The sequence below is a fragment of the Juglans regia genome, chromosome 6 (assembly GCF_001411555.2).
Source record: "Juglans regia cultivar Chandler chromosome 6, Walnut 2.0, whole genome shotgun sequence".
In the NCBI taxonomy this organism is placed as follows: Eukaryota; Viridiplantae; Streptophyta; class Magnoliopsida; order Fagales; family Juglandaceae; genus Juglans; species Juglans regia.
The window spans coordinates 17,814,709-17,834,162 of NC_049906.1; the positions used below are offsets into that span (position 1 = coordinate 17,814,709).

General features: G+C 34.0%; 1 protein-coding gene across 1 annotated transcript in view; it reads right to left on the reverse strand.

The window, feature by feature from the left end:
- Positions 1-17,160: 17,160 nt before the first annotated feature.
- Positions 17,161-19,454, reverse strand: part of LOC109010545 (myosin-15) — a 37,361-nt gene continuing 35,067 nt past the window's right edge. The window contains exons 33-39 of the mRNA XM_018991414.2: positions 18,697-18,767; positions 18,499-18,598; positions 18,356-18,412; positions 18,221-18,277; positions 18,031-18,111; positions 17,868-17,950; positions 17,161-17,651 (exon numbers count right to left, since the gene is read on the reverse strand). Of these exons, the coding sequence (XP_018846959.1) occupies positions 17,528-17,651; positions 17,868-17,950; positions 18,031-18,111; positions 18,221-18,277; positions 18,356-18,412; positions 18,499-18,598; positions 18,697-18,767 (573 nt within the window). The 3' untranslated portion in view covers positions 17,161-17,527. The remainder of the gene's footprint in view (positions 17,652-17,867; positions 17,951-18,030; positions 18,112-18,220; positions 18,278-18,355; positions 18,413-18,498; positions 18,599-18,696; positions 18,768-19,454) is intronic.

Below are 19,454 nucleotides of genomic sequence, written 5' to 3' on the forward strand. Positions count from 1 at the left end.
TGCGAATAAACAATAGTGCCCTAAATATGAGGCATCAATATGAATATTATGCAGAAGTAAGCAATGGCAAATTCCTCAAATGGTTTTGTAGTATTTCTTGTTGAAGCCAAGGTTACAAAAATTGTTTACAAAAAAATAGCAGCTAATATGAGATGGCATAGAGATCAATATGTCAATAATCAAGGTATTCTAAGACATCATGTCGACTCTAAGGTGTGGACAACTTTTGATATAGAGCATACTTGGTTTGTGGAAGATGCTCAAAATGTGAGGGTTGGTCTAGCTACTAGTAATGATCTCAAACCATTTAATAACCTGAGTAAACCTTACAACGTATGGCAAATAATTCTTTTCCATTATAACTTGCCATCGTGGTCAGGCATGAAAGATCCATATTTCATAAGTTCACTTCTTATTTATGGTCCAAGATGGGAAATGAAATCGATGTTTATTTGCAGCTTCTGATAGATGAACTCATTGATCTATGAAAAAATGGTGTAGATACATAATATGCAATTGCATGCAACTTTATTATGAACAATCAATAACTTTCTCTCATACTGTAACCTATCCAAATGGAGCACTAAAGAGAAAATGGTATGTCTTTCATGCAACTAATAAACAAATTCGATGTGGTTGACATATAGCCGAAACATTGTTATAAAGGGCATTGTTGGTTCTCACTAGTGGGCCACATTTGGAGAAAGAAAAAAGAGTATTTTCAATGGTATTGAAGATTATCAAGGCCCACCTACACAGTTGTTGAGAAAAGATATAATCAATCAACTCCAAAATATAACAAATACTCATTTTGGTAAAAATATAAAGAAAACAAAACCACCACTGAGGAGTTGAATTGGACCAAGAGAAGTATCTTCTTTCAACCTTTGTTTTGGTCCAAACATAATCTAGATCTGATGCACATCGAGAAGAACCTATGTGACAACATCTTGGAAAAAATGATAAATATTCAAGGGAAAACTAAACATCACGTCAACATGCATCATGACCTTTCCAATCTCAAGATAAGGCAGAAGCTACTACAATTGAAACAAGAGAATGTATTACTATATACCACATGCATGTTTTACCCTGTATGGAGCAGAGGAGTCAAGTTTTTGTAATTGGTTGAATGCTGTGAAGTTTCATTATGGCTTTGCTTCTAATATTTCTTGTTGCGTTAGTGTTAGCAATTGTTAAATCTCGGGAATGAAGTCATAATTTTCATATTTTTCATACAAATATTACTTCTTGTTGCAATTTTAGTATACTTACAACAAGATATACGGTTGGCACTGACTAAGCTTCGAAATTTTTTCAAAGAATTGTGTTCATATGATGCTCCATTTAAGTTGTTGCAAATCGTATTGTTTGAAAGGCATATGGCATGAATTCCAAACTTCTTGTATTTGATAAGGATATCAATGTTAAACGTGAAATAAAATGTTTGGAGTTCTTGGTAACCATGAATTACGATGTATTTGCCACCACTTTGGGATGACATTGGTTTCCATATTCAAGGCATTGGATGGTTTACTGGAAAGTACACTACTTTAAATTAGGTTAGTTGTGCATGAATGAATTACCCATGTGAAGGAACAGCTCATGTAGTTTCTACTTCTCATTCTGGTTGTAGTTGATTGAAGTAAATATTATTGTTTTGGGTATAAATATTATAGTAAATATTTGGGACAACTTGCAAACATGGTGCAAACTGAAGAGATAAAGATTGACCACATGGTGGATCCACTACACGATCTAGTTCTTCGTGCATTAGAGAACCAAAAAATATGCCTCCAATTGCTGCAATGAGTTTTAGAGACGATGCTTCATCAAGTCTGAATGATTCACTTAGCCACTTAATGTCATTATGATGTTAGAGTTCATGGATGTCGTGGAAGATTCGCCTACAAGCGCAAATGGTATTGGTAAATATAATGTTTAGACTATGTTTACATGAATAAATTATATGAATTCATTTAGGGAGGTATTTGATTCTCCATTTTTGTTATAATATGGTGATTCATGTAACCTTACCTACATTGAAACGTGGGCATGGACCAGCTAAGTGCACCTCCTTTGACAAACTTCAAAAGCATGAAAAGATTTTCTTTGAAGATCAAGGATGGTGAGAGAACACCTTGTTACAATCACTATATGATGTTTAACAACAAGAGTTACATGGATACTAAGGCACCATGGTCATTTAAATCACCAAATAATGAGAAAGATGAATTGCTTACTCGTATTTGGATAATATCTCACAAAATAGGTTCTTGTCCCAAAAAAGAAGTTGACTTGTAGATTCCTCAATAAAAAGGTAATATGTAGATACATTTTATTAACTTTGTGCTTTGGTTTTTATTTAGTTTAACTTAATCCTAGATTAGTCGAAGAATAATATCGTATAACGGTAACAAATGCATTGGATTCCTCTAATTTAGTTAGAGAAAGCCAACATCGAATTGGATAAGCGATTATTGGAATCGATTGAACTTAGCCTGTTAGTGAATGAGCTAACCCTTTTTGAAACCAGTTCATACTTCACCTTAGCAAGTTTCGCTTGAATTTGCTTAAGTTGGCAAGTCTCCCCAAGCTCTTGGGCATGATTCATGAGGCAAGGGTAGGTGTATACAAATATTTCTTTTTCATCATGGTAGAAACAATTGCAATCATCTTCTAGTTTAGCAATTGAGCATGGCCTCTCTGAGATGGCCAATCTTTAGAGAGTCCTTATACTCTTAGAAATGGAGTCTTGTTTCGAAAGAGAAGAATATATGTACTAGACCAGGCTACCTTCTAGTAGAAAATCCTTCATTTGGTGCATGATGCACCTTCTATTGGACACTCGGGTTTCCACAAAACTTTACAGAGGGCTAAAGCTGATTTTTTCTAGCCTAATAGGAAAGTTGACATCAAGTACTGCATTCGGTATGGTGAAGTTTGTCGAAGGAAAAGGGAGAAAATGTACATTCTTTGGGTTTGCTACAACACTTATCCATATCTACCCAGGTATGGACATATTTTCTATAGCTTTTGTGGAAGGCATACCACACTAAAGGTTTTTCTTTGATCATGGTTGTTGGGGATCGCATGTCAAAATAAGCACATTTTGTACCATTGAAGCACCCTTATATTGCCACAATTGTTGCTTCTTTGTTTATGTCTAATATCTTCAAGTTACATGGTCTTTCTAAAAAACTATAGTTTTCGACAGAGACCCCATTTTCGCTAGTTTCTTTGGGCTCAAGCTCTTTCAGTTGCAATGTACTACATAGGCTCATAGCTCAACCTACCATTCTCAAAGCGATAGCCAGATTGAGGTGGTTAACTATTATGATCTTGAGCATTAAAGGTTTAACTAAATTAGTATCCAACAATTGTTAAGTCATTAACAATTGTTATCAGATCAAGGACCACATCAAGAGTTCAAGTCACGGAGTGATACGAACCTACAGGAATGGAATTTCTTGAACCCACAATCAATTTGAAAACTCACCCAAGAAAGTCAAAATCAAGTCAATGAAAGGAGAATCTAGACCCGTTGAGAACTCGTTTCAAGAACCTAGACTATATTAAAATCTAGACCCGTTGAATAATCGTCTCAAGAACCCAAATTACAAGGAGGAACGCTACAAAGGTTGTGATTTACCTTTGATAAGTTCAAGAGTTCAATCAAGAACAAGAGGAGTAAACTCAACTCACAATGAAAAAATTTATCAAATTTCATAAACTTCTTAACATGAGACTACAAATAGTATTTAAAACAAAACCTACTTAAAACCCTAGTCAAAATAAATCCCCATCTATCAAAAATGCCCCTAAGTGAATAGTGTCACTTCTATAGTATGGCTACAGTACTCTGTTACAATAACTTCTTGAAACCCTAATTCAACAAAATAATAACTTTCCCAACATGCCCTTGAATAGGTGCCCCCTTAAGTCATTCTCATAATAAATCTAATTATTCTAAACTAATAAAATAATTCCTTTAAATGAATTATACAAGTTGAAAGCCTTCAAGTGCCCAAAGCATTTAAGTTATGTTGTTGCCATCTTCCATATATTGTATCAAATGAGTAAAAATTGGATATTCATCCTTCAAGCCCATCTTGAATGTTGGGCTCTTGCTAGACTCGTCCCAAGTGGATTAAATCGCTGCTTTGATCTTCTTGGCTCTTGACCTTGTAATTAGCCCATCTGGAACTTGCAAATGGTCTTTAAGACTATGTCCATGTTGGTGCCCATCATTAAAAGGTAGCATATTCAAAAGTTATTACATAGTTACAACAAAGAAAAAGAAATACATTGTTGATTAAGCTTTATCATCAAAGGGGATGAATACATCTTTCTAGTTGGTATCTTGGTTTATAATTACTCTTTCCCTCGTACAAATTCCTTACGCCTCATGTCATTTTATTCCTTCCTTGTTTCTTGTTCTTGTTTCTTGAACTTGTTGCTGGTTGGAATAATACAAGATTGTATTTTCTTGATTTAGTTCAACTAGTTCTTAAAGAACTTGAGCGGGAAAACTATTGAGATAAAAGGCAAGAGCATGTGAGACTATTATCGGTAAAAAACCAATTAAGAGTAAACACGAGTGGAGTGTCATTATTCAAGTGTAAACATGTAAGGGAGTGTGTGAGGTTCTCCACTAACATACATTTTGTGTAGCACATTACAATATCTCATAGGAGCGACTCATCACCAAAGGAGATGACAGATAACTCATCATTTGTGTTGCAAGTCATGCAACAATAGTTTGAGAGGTTGAACTCGGTGTTGGAGGAAGTGAGGGATAGGATGGATCATCGAGAAGCAGTGATCAGAAATCTACAAGGTATGAGAGGTAGGAAGCAACGTGAGCCTAGTAGTGAGAATAGGTATGAGAATGAAGAGTATGGTGAGTCTCTTGTTGCCAGGCATACTCTCAATCCACAAATTAAGATGGATGATACAGAGCAACATAGCGAGAAAATTTTTCATACTAGATGCCACATCAACAACAAGGTATGTAGTATGATCATTGATGTGAGGAGTTGTATTAATTTGGCTAGCACTACTTTAGTTGAGAAATTGAATTTACCTACCTTAAAACACCCTAGACCATACAAGTTGCAGTGGTTGAGTGATTGTGTGGAGGTTAGGGTAAATAAGCAAGTGCTAGTTTCTTTTTCAATAGGAAAATATCAGGATATGGTGCTTTGTGATGTAGTATCTATGCATGCTATCATATTTTGTTGGAGAAGCCATGGCAGTATGATAGGAAGGTGATCCATGATGGGTTAAGGAACATATACAGTTTTGAAAATGATGGAAAAACAATCAAATTTGCTCCTTTAACTCCAACATAGGTCCATGGAGACCAACTGAAATTGAAAAGTGAGGTTGCTCAAAAAAGAAAGAGTGAAAATGAGAATGATAAAAAAAGAAAGAGCAAGAGTGAGAGTGATAAAAGAAGAAAAAGTGAAAAAGAGATTGAGCTAAAAAGCAAGAGTGAAAGTGAAATTGAGCTAAAAAGTAAGAGTAAATGTGAGATTGAGAAAAAAAAATAGTGAGGCCGAAAAGGGGAGAGAGGAGAGAGAGAGAGAGAGAGAGAGAAAATATGAGAGTGGGGCTAAAACCTCAAGAAAAAGAGAGAATATGTTGAAAAATAATTGTGAGACCAAGAGTTCAAGAGAAAGAGAGATTGCAGAGAAACATAAAGACAAAAGAGTGAAAAGGAAAAAAAGAGTGAGAGGAAAAAAGTGAATGAGGCCAAAACATCAAGAGAAAGAGAGAGTGAAAATGAAAATGGAGAGGTGACTGAGAGTCAAGAAAAAAAAGTTGAGCCATGAGAGGAAAATGAAAGACAGATTGCAGAGAAACATAAAGACAAAAGTGAGTTTTTATGCAAAGGTAATCTTTTATACTAACGAATTTAACGACTAATTGTCTAGCGTTGTTGTTTCTTTATTGCAGGGATATGAGGTCATAATTCCTAGCGGTGTGTTTAGTGGATTGCCACATATTAGAGAGATAGAGCATTACATTGATTTTGTGTCAGGTGCAACAATCCCTACCCGACCTTTCTTTGAAAAACATGAGTCATTGACACACTTGAAGGGATAAGGTAAGTTGTTGACTAGAATACATGCTAAGTGGGAGGACAATATTGAGATTTTTTCTCATATAATCAAATGCACACAAGGTAAGGAAAATTTTGTGGTTGATGTTTTAGCAAGAAGGTATATCCTTGTCTTCATTTTAGATGCAAAGTTACTGGGATTTGAATATGATAAGAAATTGCATGCTGATGATGATGACTTTGCTAGTGTGTATGGAGCGTGTGAGAAGGCATCGTTTGGTAAATGCTATAGACTAGATTGGTATTTGTTTAGAGAGAATAAACTGTGTCTACTAGTCTTATGAGTGAGATGCTAGTGCATGGATGTAGTTTGTTGGGTCATTATGGTGCTACAAGCCTTGTAAAAGCAAAACCCAAGTAAATACTTTGTAGCAGTAATGAATTTTCAAAACTTTCATCACAAATAAAATTCAATTTAATTCACCAACAGATTCCCGTGTTCATTATTTTGGGATAGCTGGTTTGAATTGGAAAACACTTCTCAAAGTTCATTATTTTTTTCTTTGAAGCTTATTAATTTCATTGGTGCTAAACCTACCCTTTTGATATTGGGTACATTGGTGTTAATCATGAGCACCTTGTGTTTCGTAAGTGTTATTATCATGAGCACCTTGTGAGTTTCTTAAGGCAATATTTGGTTGTGTACATTGGGTTATATCATGAGCACCTTGTGTTTCGTGAGTGTTATTATAGTACCCTGAGTTTTGTATTGAGTACCAGTACTGGGTTTTTGTATGGGTTGAGTGCTGAATTTGATTGTATGGTTGAGTGTAAAAATTGCATCCTGATAACAATACCATTGGAGACTTTATGGAGTCTATGTTAATTATATACGTGGTGATGAATACAATTGGCAGGTTTATATGTTTGTATGTGTGTATATAATAATATATATACATGTACATATTGAATAATATTGAATTCCAGACAGCCCAATACAATTGGCAGGTTTATATGTTTGAATTGTGCATTACATAGGTAATTAATTTGATGTTTAAGGAGACAATATTGAATAATATCATCCTTAATTGTATATATATATTATATGTATGGCCCAATGTTTTTACTAATTACTATTTTCTCAATTAGTAAGAGTACTACGACTAGTAATGCCGATGGTCGTTGGCTGATAACTAATGCCTATATATTGGTAGCTATATATATATATATATAGCTAATTTGTCTTTGTAGATAATTGACTTAGTGCATGAATACTATAATATTAGTTTTTTTAAATGCCAATCTCATGATCTGATCCTAGCTAGCAGCTTATAATTATAGGGGATTTTAGCAGAATTAATCGTTCTCATGATCTGATCTGATCCTAGCTAGCAGGCTCTGAAAATATAAATTGTAAAAAAGTGTTATACATTCATGTAACAAAACTAGCGTAGGAAAATGTTGTCATTTATTCTGAATTTTGTACTAACTATGCCCTTGATAAGTTTTACGTTAACTGTTAGTTTGATTTTTATTATATTTCTTCTTTTTTTTTCTTATGTTTCAAACAGATGGAATGTAGTTTTACTGGTAGTGTTGGTGGATCAGCGCCTATTTCATTGGACATGGAGGAAAACACTAGTCCTTTAGTGCCTTCCTCTATGAATACCCAAAACCTCACACCATCTCTCCCCCCAAAGTCAAAAAGAGCCAAGAAGGCTACGAACCAATCTCTTATATGGGATCATTTTACAAGGGTTGAACCTATTGATCCCATTGCACCCAAATCTCAATGCAATTATTTCTTTAAGATTTATGGATGCCATTATAAAAATGGTACTTCATCAATGTCACACCATCTAAGATATTCTTGTCTGAACTCTCCCATTAGAGAGAATAAAAATCTTGGGAAGGATAAATCAACATCACACACTGGAGTTAGGATGAATGGTAAAGGATCTAGTCCTCAAGTGTTAGGACAATATGATCGTGAAAAATTAAAGGCGATGATTTCCAATTTGTTTATCCAGTGTGAATTGCCATTCAAGGTTATAGAGCATCCAGCATTTGTTAAACTTTTGGGTTATTTAGAGCCTAGACACACTTTGCCATCCCGAACCACCTTCCAAAAAGAGTGTATTAGTTTATACAAGGAGGAGAAGCAAAAGTTGAAGGCATTGTTGAGTAGTCAAAGAGTGAGTTTGACCACCGATATATGGACATCGGTGCAAAACAAGAGTTACATTTGTGTTACATGTCATTATATTGATCAAAGTTGGGTATTACACAAGAAAATTATAATGTTTTTCAAGATTCCTAATCATAGGGATGAGACCATTGCTTGGATGTTAGAGTCTTGTTTGGTGGATTGGGAGATTAACCGCCTTTGTACGATCACCATGGATAATGCCTCCTCCAATGATGTTGCTATTGATCATGTGAGGAGGAACATAAGAGATAATGAGTTCACAATTTTGGGAGGTGAGTTCATACATGTGCGATGTGCTACACATATTTTAAACCTCATTGTATGTGATGGTTTAAAAATTATTCATGATACTGTAAATAAGATTAGAGAAGCAATTAGATTTGTGAGGTCCTCACCAGCAAGGCTTGATATGTTTAAAACGTGTGCAAACGAGCTGAATATTATGTGTGGAAAAATGGTGTGTCTAAATGTTCCTACTAGATGGAACTCAACATACCTAATGCTTAGTATTGCTGAAAAATACAAAAGAGCTTTCGTACTAATGGGAGTGAAGGAGTCACAACTTTTGGCACCTCCGTTTGAAGATTGGCAAATGGCTCGTATTTTTATTAAGTTTCTAAAAGTTTTTTATGATGCCACTTTGAAAATCTCTGGCTCATTGTATGTCACATCTAATATGTTATTTCAACAAATTTGTTCAATTGAGAACACTTTGAACAATATGGGTCAGAGTGAGGATGATATGTTGATGAAGATGGCTTCTACTATGAAACTTAAATTTGATAAATATTGGGGGAAAACAGATAGGATGAACATGATTGTTTATGTAGCTTTTGTCCTTGACCCTCGATATAAGATTACAGCCTTGTCATATTGGTTAAAAATATGCAAAGGGGATGAATGCGGAGATAGAATTGAGGCCAAAGTAAAATTGCTCATGAATCGTTTGATTGAGCAATACCACAAGTTCTATGGGCTAGGTAGTGGAAGATTAAATATGGCCATACAAGTTCCTCAAGTATTATTGGTGATGACCTGGACTCTGAAGATTTTGATACAGCTCTAGAGCAATATCTTAAGAAGCAAAACAGTTCAGTACTTAGCTCGGACATGGATAGGTATTTGTCGGATGTGATTGAACCAAAAATACCTGAGTTTGATATTTTGGATTGGTGGAAGAATAACTCATTTAGATATCTCATCCTTGCAGAGATCGCACGTGATGTATTGAGCATCCCTATTTCCACCGTCGCATCCGAGTCCGCATTCAGCACCGGTGGACGTGTAATAGATCCATACCGAAGCTCATTAGCTCTGGAGACTGTCCAAGCACTAATTTGCACGCAAAATTGGTTGAGTTGTGAACCACTTAGTTCTTGGGAGGTCGAGGAGCATGTAGAACGCGTTGACATCGAATGTAAACACTTTTATTTGTTAAGTTTGATTTTTTATTATTAATTTATCCATTTAACTTAACCTTTACATTTTTTTCTGCTTAAGGTAACCATCTTCCTTCAACTTCAGCAACTTAAGCATATGGACTCCCACCCTATGCATTGAAAACTCTCCTTATGCAGTAAGTTATCGGAACCATGCCATTTTTAATTTAAATAGATCATGAGTTTCTTAGTTCTTTGTATTTAAATAGGTCAACCTTTGTTGATTTTAGGTGTTGCAGAACCCACTGTGATTATGTACACATTCTTGTTTAATTTTGCTAAAGAGAGACCGGACTTGGGTTGAAATGATCAGTGTGTTGTAAGTGATTATGTACACATATTCGTACACGTCTTCAGCTCTTCCCTTTTCAGTTTAAACATATATACAACATTCACGCAACTAACTAAAATTTTGGTGAGCTGTAAGTGATCAGTGTGCTTTTTATCTCATGTCATGTAACTCAACTCAGTTTTATGTAAAGTCAAAACAACTGCTACTACCACTGCTTAAGGAGGGTGCTGAAAGCAAATGTAAAAATACAAGACTACAAAAGAGAGAGGTAGTGGCAAACAACAGTAATCAGACTCTCTTACAATTGTTCTGTTTTTTGTTTTTAGTTTGGTGGCTAAGTAGACTATTACATGTTTCACGTATGCTCTAATGACAACCTAGGCCTAACAAATATATGTCTGGACAGCATTCTTGCTGTTCTTATTGTCTATTTTAGGAGCTTGCTCCATTATCAATAGGTTCACCCATGTGGCTGGAGAATTATTTGGTCTGCTAATAGCAATGCTTTTCAAGCAGCAAGCTATAAAAGTAAGAATTTTGTAATTCTATTTTTGTCTTTTCACTTCTTGTTTGGTTGTTTAGGGAATTCATAAAATGTTGGTTCATACTAGTTCAACTAGTTTACAGTTAGACATGAGCAGTATTGGCTTCTGACAGACCATAATCCTGAAAAGAATGGATTTATTCTGAGAACTTGATTTATTTTCTTTTGTTGATTTGATTTTCCAGGGACTGGTAGAAGAGTTTCTATCCCAAAGAGAGAAAATTCAAACTTAACTGAGTTCATGGAGATTTGCAAATGGCATGTTTGCTTTGGTTCTATCATTTGGCCTTCTGATAACTGCATTAAGAAGCCAGAAGGCAAGGTCATGGCAGTATGTGTCTGGTAAGCATGATTCTTTCAACATAAGCTAAATAGAGGCTTATGTTTGCCACAGACAAACATTAGTGTCATAATCATGTTGCATGTTATCTGAGGTACTTGAATACATTACCTGATGTAGGACTAATTTATTTAGGCTCTTAAGGTGTTGTAGTTGTTGGATACCCAATAAACAGATTTTATGTTCACAGATTATGTTCATAAAATGGATGTATTTGGCCTGAGATCTGTTAACAAGTATTGGATATTGAATTAGGTACATTCTCATTGTCTTGGAGGGCAGCCCACTAGAATGGCCTTGCCCCTTGAAATGGCAGAGGAACCTGTTTATGTGAATGCCAAGCAATATCAGTTTTACTTCCAAAATAGCACTGGATTAATACAAGATGTGAAGACTAATAAATTTTGATCTTTGTAAATTTATGTTTTAGTTTAATTAGTTGTGATGTATTATTATTATTTTTTTTTTTTTGTAAATTTACGTCTTCCATTGTGATGTAACAACAATATTATTTATTTTACATTTTTATTTATTTTACTTTTTTATTTATTTTGTTTGTTAATTTATTATCAAAATTTAAAAAAAAAAACTAAGTGCTATAAAAACATTTTTTGAAGTTCTAAAGTCTTTTAAAAAAAAAATTAAAGCCGAATTAAATCCGGTTATAATCCGGATATCCGGTTACAATCCGGATATCCAGATTGAATCCAGTTATCCGGGCGGATAACCGCCCGGATTTTAGCATCCAGATCCGAATGCACACCCCTACTACAAGGATTTTAGACGTGTTGTATGAATGTTTGTACGAGTATCATTTGCCATTCATTGACTTGTTGCATGAACGTTTGCGGGAGCATCATTTACCTTTCATTGAATTTGCATATAATTGGAGTGGTCATTTTGAAGTAAAGAAGATTTTAGACGTGTTGCATGAACGTTTATGAGAGTATCATTCGTCATTTTTTGACTTGTTGCATGAACGTTTGCAGGAGTATCATTTGCCTTTCATTGAGTTTGCATATAATTGGAGTGGTCATTTTGGTGTAAGGAATACTTTAGATGTATTTCATGAACATTTGTGGAAGTATGGTTTGCTATTCATTGAGTTTACATATAATTGGAGTGGTCATGCTACTACTATATTTTTACCTTTTGAAATTGTTTATAGACTTAATCCATTTACTCATTTAGATTTAATGCATTTACCTATTGATGGCAGGAGAGCTTAGATAGATTTTTTAAAATTCTTGAACAAATTAATGATAATGCATATCAAGTGGATCTTCAAGGTAAATATCATATTTATGCTATTTTCAATCTTACTAACTTTTTTTCCTTTGATGCAGGTGGAGATTCAAAATCGAATCCTTTTTAGGAGAGGGGGAATAATAAGCACCAAAATGGACCTAATCTTAAATATCATTTTGCAAGTTCCAGATGAGCCAATTACAAGATCAAGAGCAATGAATATCAAGGAGGCAATGCAATCCACTTGAGACGAGTCTAGCAAGAGCCCAACATTCAAGATAGGCTTACAGGATGAAGATCTAGTTTTGATTTGATACAAGCTATGGAAGAAGGCAACAACATGACTTAAAGGCTTTGAGCACTTGAAGGCTTTCAACTTGTTTAATTCATTTAAAGGACTTATTTTATTAGTTTAGAATAATTAGATTTATTATAAAAATGACTTAAGGGGGGCACCTATTTAAGGGCATGTTGGGAAAGTTATTATTTTGTTGAACTAGGGTTTCAAGAAATTACTGTAGTCAAGTATTGTAGTCATACTGTAGACGTGGCACTATTCACTCAGGGGCATGTTTGGAAGATGGGGATTTATTTTGGCTAAGGTTTTAATTAGATTTTGTTTTAAATACTCTTTGTAGTCTCATGTTAAGAAGTTTATGAAATTTGATCAATTTTTTCATTGTGAGTTGAGTTTACTCCTCTTATTCTTGATTGAACTTTTGAACTTATCAAAAGTAAATCACACATTTGTGGCGTTCCTCCTTGTAATATGGGTTCTTGAGGCGATTCTTCAACAGGTCTAGATTTTAATATAATCTAGGTTCTTGAAACGAGTTCTCAACGGGTCTAAATTCTCCTTTCATTGACTTGATTTTAACTTTCTTAGATGAGTTTTCAAATTGATTGTGGGTTCAAGGAATTCCATTCCTGCAGGTTCATATCACGGAGGGGGCGACCTATAGGTTGATTAAAATGTTTTAGTACTATGTATGGACATTGTGTTAAGTCATTGAATACTAATATATGAGTAAAGCCATCAAAAGGAAAAGGGAAACCATCAAGTCAGTGTCGATATAGTGGGCCGACGTGGACGTCGGATTCAGAAACGTGGTGGAATGTTATAATCTTGAGAGTTAAATGATTAACCAAATTAATATCCAACAATCCTATAACTTTTGGATCAATGGTTGGATCTTTAACATTAACAAGTCTCTAGAACACTATTTGTGCTACTCTAATGAAAAGCATAAGCAATTGGTTGAAATGGCTTCCTTTGGATGAACGGTGGTATAACACCTCTATCTATTATTTTACTAAGACAAACCCTATGAAGCAATATATGGTATTCCATCCCCTAATCTACAATCTTGCATTCCTGGCACCACCCATAACCAAGGTGTTGAAGACTTATTGTTAGCTTGGGGCTGCATCCTTTCAGCACTTTGCCTCAACCTTTCAACTACACAAGAGCATATGAGATTTCATTATGACAAGTGTTGAACTGAATGATCATCTAAAGTGGGAGATTTGATTTACCTGCATCTCCAGCCTTACAAGCAACAATCTTTGGCACTACGACAGAACTTGAAGCTTTCCCTTTGCTTCTATGGGTCGTTCCATATTCTCCAACGCATTAGTCAGGTGGCGTATAAGCTCGACCTTCCCTCAGAATCCCATATCCACCCTATCTTCCATCTTTCTCTTTTAAAGAACAAATTAGGCCACTACAATATTTCCTTGCCTCCAATCGATTCTACTGGCGAATTGCAACTTGTACTTGAGTAACTTCTGCAACATTGCTACTAGAAGTCCAAAAATCATGATGTCGTGGAAGTTTAGGTGAAGTGGCATGGTTCTATAGAGGAGGATGCAACTTGGGAGTTGTATTGGTCTTTACAGGGGTGTTACCCCCACCTTGTGGGCAAGATGCTTTAATTGGGGAGGGTATGACATGTGTTGAGGGAGTGTTTCAGGCAAGATTGGAACGACAGTGTATTGAGCATTAGAAGAAATGGCAACTTATTGATAACAGAAGATGAAAGTAAATTGTTGTAATTGACAAGTAACGTGGGCCTTGAGGCGTTTTGTAAGGGTTAGAAAATTGGCAACATGTATCCCTATAAATACAATAGGAAAGACCAATAACAATAATGAAAATGTTTATTCTTGAATCTGTAGAATATCTCTAATAAAATATCTACGTGAAATTTTTTGATTTGAAAGATAAAATTTAAAATTTGAACATTATAAATTAAATTTTACTATTTAAGCAACATAAATGATATGTTTGACATATCAGTTTGAAAATATAATAACTTAAAAAAAATATTCAAACTCAAATTTCTATTTGTTCTAATTTCTTTCTTATTTTTGGGAGAGTGACGATCTCAGATCTGTCTTTATCATTCGTGGGTCCACTACACACATGCAAAGCATTCCTATCAATAAAATCCGAAGAAAAAATCTATTCATCATTCCAACTTCCATCATCCTCCCATGATCCTATGATGTGGCATTACATGATAGGTTCACAAGTAAAATATAATAAATAATTTTCAATCATTTAATGACACATCATAGGATGATGGAAGTTGGGATGATGAGTAGTATTACTCACAGCATCATGTGTCAATATGTCCCACAAAGACCTATGGAAAATGCGATTGCAGATAGAAGCACTGATAATGATGAAGTCTGTCATGCTTATCCATTTGTATACACAATTGTGTAACCTCTATATATAGATTTAATAATTTACAATAACACATTTGGCACAAATTTGAAAGAAATTCTATACATCAGCCACTATTCATTTTCATATCCCACACCTATAATTTTTTTTTTTATAGACTGTGGAGGTGTTTTTTTTTTAAGTGTGGGGTGTGAAATAACGAATAATGACTGATGAAAAAGAATTTTTTTCAACTTTGAAGACCAGCACATTTATCATCATTATGTGTTTTAATAAAAAGTAGGGAAATATAGGATGAATAATGATAGGATTACTACCTTACTACTACCCATTTACTACTCTTTTTATATTTGATTTTTTTTTTTTAATTTTTTTATTTTACTTAATGATTAAGGAAGTGTGTATTAGTAAATATATATATATTTTTAATTTTTTCTTAGTGATTAAGAATGTTAAAAAAATACTTAAAAGAAAATGATAAAAAAATAAAAAAACTTAAAATACCTTTCTAGTAGATGAGTAGTAATAGGGTAGTAAGCCTATCAGTACCCCATATAAGATTGTGTGCTGCTGTTTAGATGAGCTTGTTGATGCCATTACCGTACGGTCAAGCCGATCGAACCAAATGCCATCTATCCATTCAGAATGCTAATCGTGCTGCTTGCTTAGCAGAAGTGGTTTTTGTTTTAATCACTTGCTGTTTGCCATCCATGTATCTATGAGCTGAGTTTCTTCATTGCTGGTAGTTGTAATGCCTTGTTTTGTCGAGACTTTGAGTTGTATACACTTTACAAGACATTGATTAATGAAGCATTTACTCGACCCAAAAAAAAGTAGTCTCTACAATGGTCCTTGGCATTGTTTTGCTGTACTTTTGAGTTGTTTTTCCTTGTACAGACATATTTTCTCTCTTTTTCTTTTTCTATTAAAAAGAAAAAAAAGGAATTGCAACATCTTTTTTTCTAGATTTTCATCTTAAGATAAATTCAAAAATATGAAAATTATAGAACTCTACTAAGTACCGAATAATTATAGTTTTTACTTCTCATTTCCTATAATAGTTAGCATTTAGTTGAGTTTTATCCATTTATTACTTTAAAAATTCTTAAATGTTAGTTGTGACTATAGAAAAATGATCTCCTAAAAGAGTTGGTTGAGCTAAGCAGTTTAGAGCATTGACATTAGTTTCTTCAAATTATCTTCAAAATTTAATAAAATATATATTTTCTATAAATCCAAAACTCCATTGACATAACCCCACATTGGATTAATCAAAATAATAATATAATATTATTATTTTTTAATTTATTTTTATCATATTTTACAATTATACTAATTATATGTTAATTAAGAATTTAATTTGATGTTTAAATTATTGTTTCCTAACTTAGATATACTGAACTCAAAATTGGAAATTTATGTGTACACCAAATCCAATGCAGTAATTTGAAAGACATCTTTCAAATTTTAATGAAAAGCAGCGTTTGAAGAGACTGATGCCCGTGCTCTAAACAAGGTATTGCTGCCTATTGCACTCTTGAAAAAAATGACTAGTGTGGTCAACTAATTGTCACAGAATTTGGTGACAATAATTTGAAAAGACAAGTCTTTTGAGAAGTATAGGTTAGGTATCAAAAGCTTAATTTCCCCATAACCAACTATACATTTTTTTTTCTCAATTTTCTACCCTACCAAACACGAAAGTATAACAATAATTTCTTAAAATATATTTTCAACCAAAACAAACACAACAAAAGATTTGAGTTTTTTCACCTTCATCACAGATGAATTTTGAATTTGACCTCTTGATATTTATTTCATAGACATTAGTTTCACGTAGACAGTATATATTTTTCCCAAGTACAAAATTTCCATATAATTTTATAAAGAAATAATAGTTGCAATCATGCGTGTACAAGCACGCAATCACTTTGAAAAAAATAAATAAATATAAGACCCACATAATATAAAAATTAATTTTTAATAATAGACCGCACTCTTTTTAAATGCGATTGTACGGCAATTAGACACTTCATGACTCATTTTTATAATCTCCCTTAAGGTGTATGGAAAGCAGCATATCACGCACTGTTACCGAGAAATACAATATGATAAACATGAAACAAATTTAACGAATCCGCACAAAATACCTGAGCAGTTCCATTCTTTCCTCAAAACAATAGTAGTAACTACAACATCTCCCGTGGCAATTGGGGTTAAATGTATTTAATGGCAATGATACTGAAATAACCAATGAAAGACTGCCCACCTTAAAAATAATATGTAATATATTGAATATTTACAGCAATAAACCAATTCTGTTCTAGAATTAACGTACGTAGAACAGAAATATATAACTGCACTTAGAATACAACGGTATAATTCCTGCGTTAATATATACAAACTTCATAGAAAAAATAATGAATAAAAAGAAGAAGCCTTCTAAGTGAAGAGAAGAGTCATCTATTCCATCACAAGCCTGGATGGCTACTTGCTAAACCAACAGTATGGAGGAAAACTACTGATTCGGTAATCAGCAAGAACTATCTATCTAATGACTAATTGCTTAGATTTCCTTCTGAATGCTAAGTAGGGAGAAAACCTCTTTTCCTACGTGTAAAACAATCCCTAAAGCCTAAGATGAATGCATATCAGGCTAAAATAAATGCTATACCTTTGAAGATTGCAGAGATTATTTACTTTTGATGCTGGACGAGAAATTGTGCACAAGGATACTCGGACAAGAATGTTGGAAGTTCAACATCTGAAGTATCGATAGCGGGAATCGCAATATCTATATCTTCAGTAGAGAATGGAATGCTGTAATGTGAGAGAGAAATTTAGACTGAAGTATATAAAGATGGGGCACATAATTTAATAACCGAGTTGAAAAAAAGACGGTGACAAACGTTAAATTTTGGTAAAATAACATTTTTATCAAAAGGAGCGAATTATTCATTGCTGAATTATTTCTTTTTAACAACAATTATGTTATACATACACTACCCATATGATTGGGACAGGCAAGCATATTACCTCAGATCATCATCCAGTAAGAAGGAATTGGAGGTCAAATTTTGATTGTCTCTGTTCAAGATTTCCCTCATTTGTGCAACCACCTGCTAACCCAAAGGATTTAAAAACGTATACAACGCATATTAACCAAATTTACTGAACTATAATGGAAAATGAAACTTGCCTCGTTTGACACACTCTGAGTACCATATTTGTCATCCCAATACATGGTACTTATACGATAGATTTGCCTAACAGTTAATGCCTGCCCAATGATCACAATTTCAATAATTTGTTTATAACCCAAAATGGTTTTTCTAAGTCAAAAGAGAGGATGAAATGAAGAAATAGATGAACGATATGTGACATATTACCGGACAAAGATCCTGCCTTATCTCTTCCAAGGATTTTTTCCTCTTCTGATGTATTACCTAAAAAAATTCAGTGATGCATTAAGTGTAAATAGCATATCTGCAAGCTTTTAAAATTAAAAAACCCATCACTTATACCAGAAACCCAACAGCTTGTCTAATATAATTTAGCTCATGCCAAGACGTTCCTGCAAACTACAGTTTAGAAAAACAATCAGGCCCTTAAACATATAAATTCAACTACTGTAACAGCTCTCATGTCAAATCAAGATTTTATTTACCTCTTCTTTTGCACATACTATCCACTTCTCCAGTTCTGCTAGACCAGATTTCACATATTCTCCATTTGAAAATGTGCAACATTCACGTCGGAGGAGAAGACTACATCAACCCCGACCAAACAGAAAGAAAACCAACTCAATACACAAACTAATTATTCATCCGAGGACATAACAAACAACACAATAAATGATGATTACCTGTTGAAAAGTGAGATATTGATGAAAGAAAAAACCTGGGTAATTAGTTTACGGATGAAAAATGAGGGTACCTGAATGAGCATATGTCAGAAGGCAAAAGAAACCAAATTCTTAAATGCTGTACAAATGTCTTTATGATGCAACCAAATTGTAGGAACTCTTCAACATCTTCAACATCTAAACTTGTCTGACAAGTTTTAATATCCTTCACTTATTTTAGACACTTCCCCATCACAACTCCGACATCAACAGAAGCTGCCAAATATTTATTACTACGATTCTAACACTGACATTTGAAAAAGAGAAAAACTAGCACAATCCAGCAGATTCCAAATCAGAAAAAGTGCAACGCAACAAAGGTATAATGAGGGATGAGGCAGAGAAAAACTACTGTCCAGCAGATTCTAAAACAGAAAAAGTGCAAAGCAACAAAGGTTTAATGAGGGATGACACAGAAAAACCAATACTGTCCAGCAGATTCTAAATCAGATGAAGTGCAATGAAACAAAGGTTTCATGAGGGATGAGGCATTAGATCTATACACGCATTGACTTCAACCTTTTTTTCCAAAAATGAAACAACCTTTAATTAATGCAGCAGTCTTCACAAAAGCTTTTCAGCCAAGTACACATTGACTTAGAATTGATGTCCACACGGAGCATGGCTTTACATATGTTAAAATAGAACATTAATTGTCGTGTTCCTACTTATTTGTGTTGTTCGAAACCAAATATTTTGCTAAAATATTTTTTCAGTGT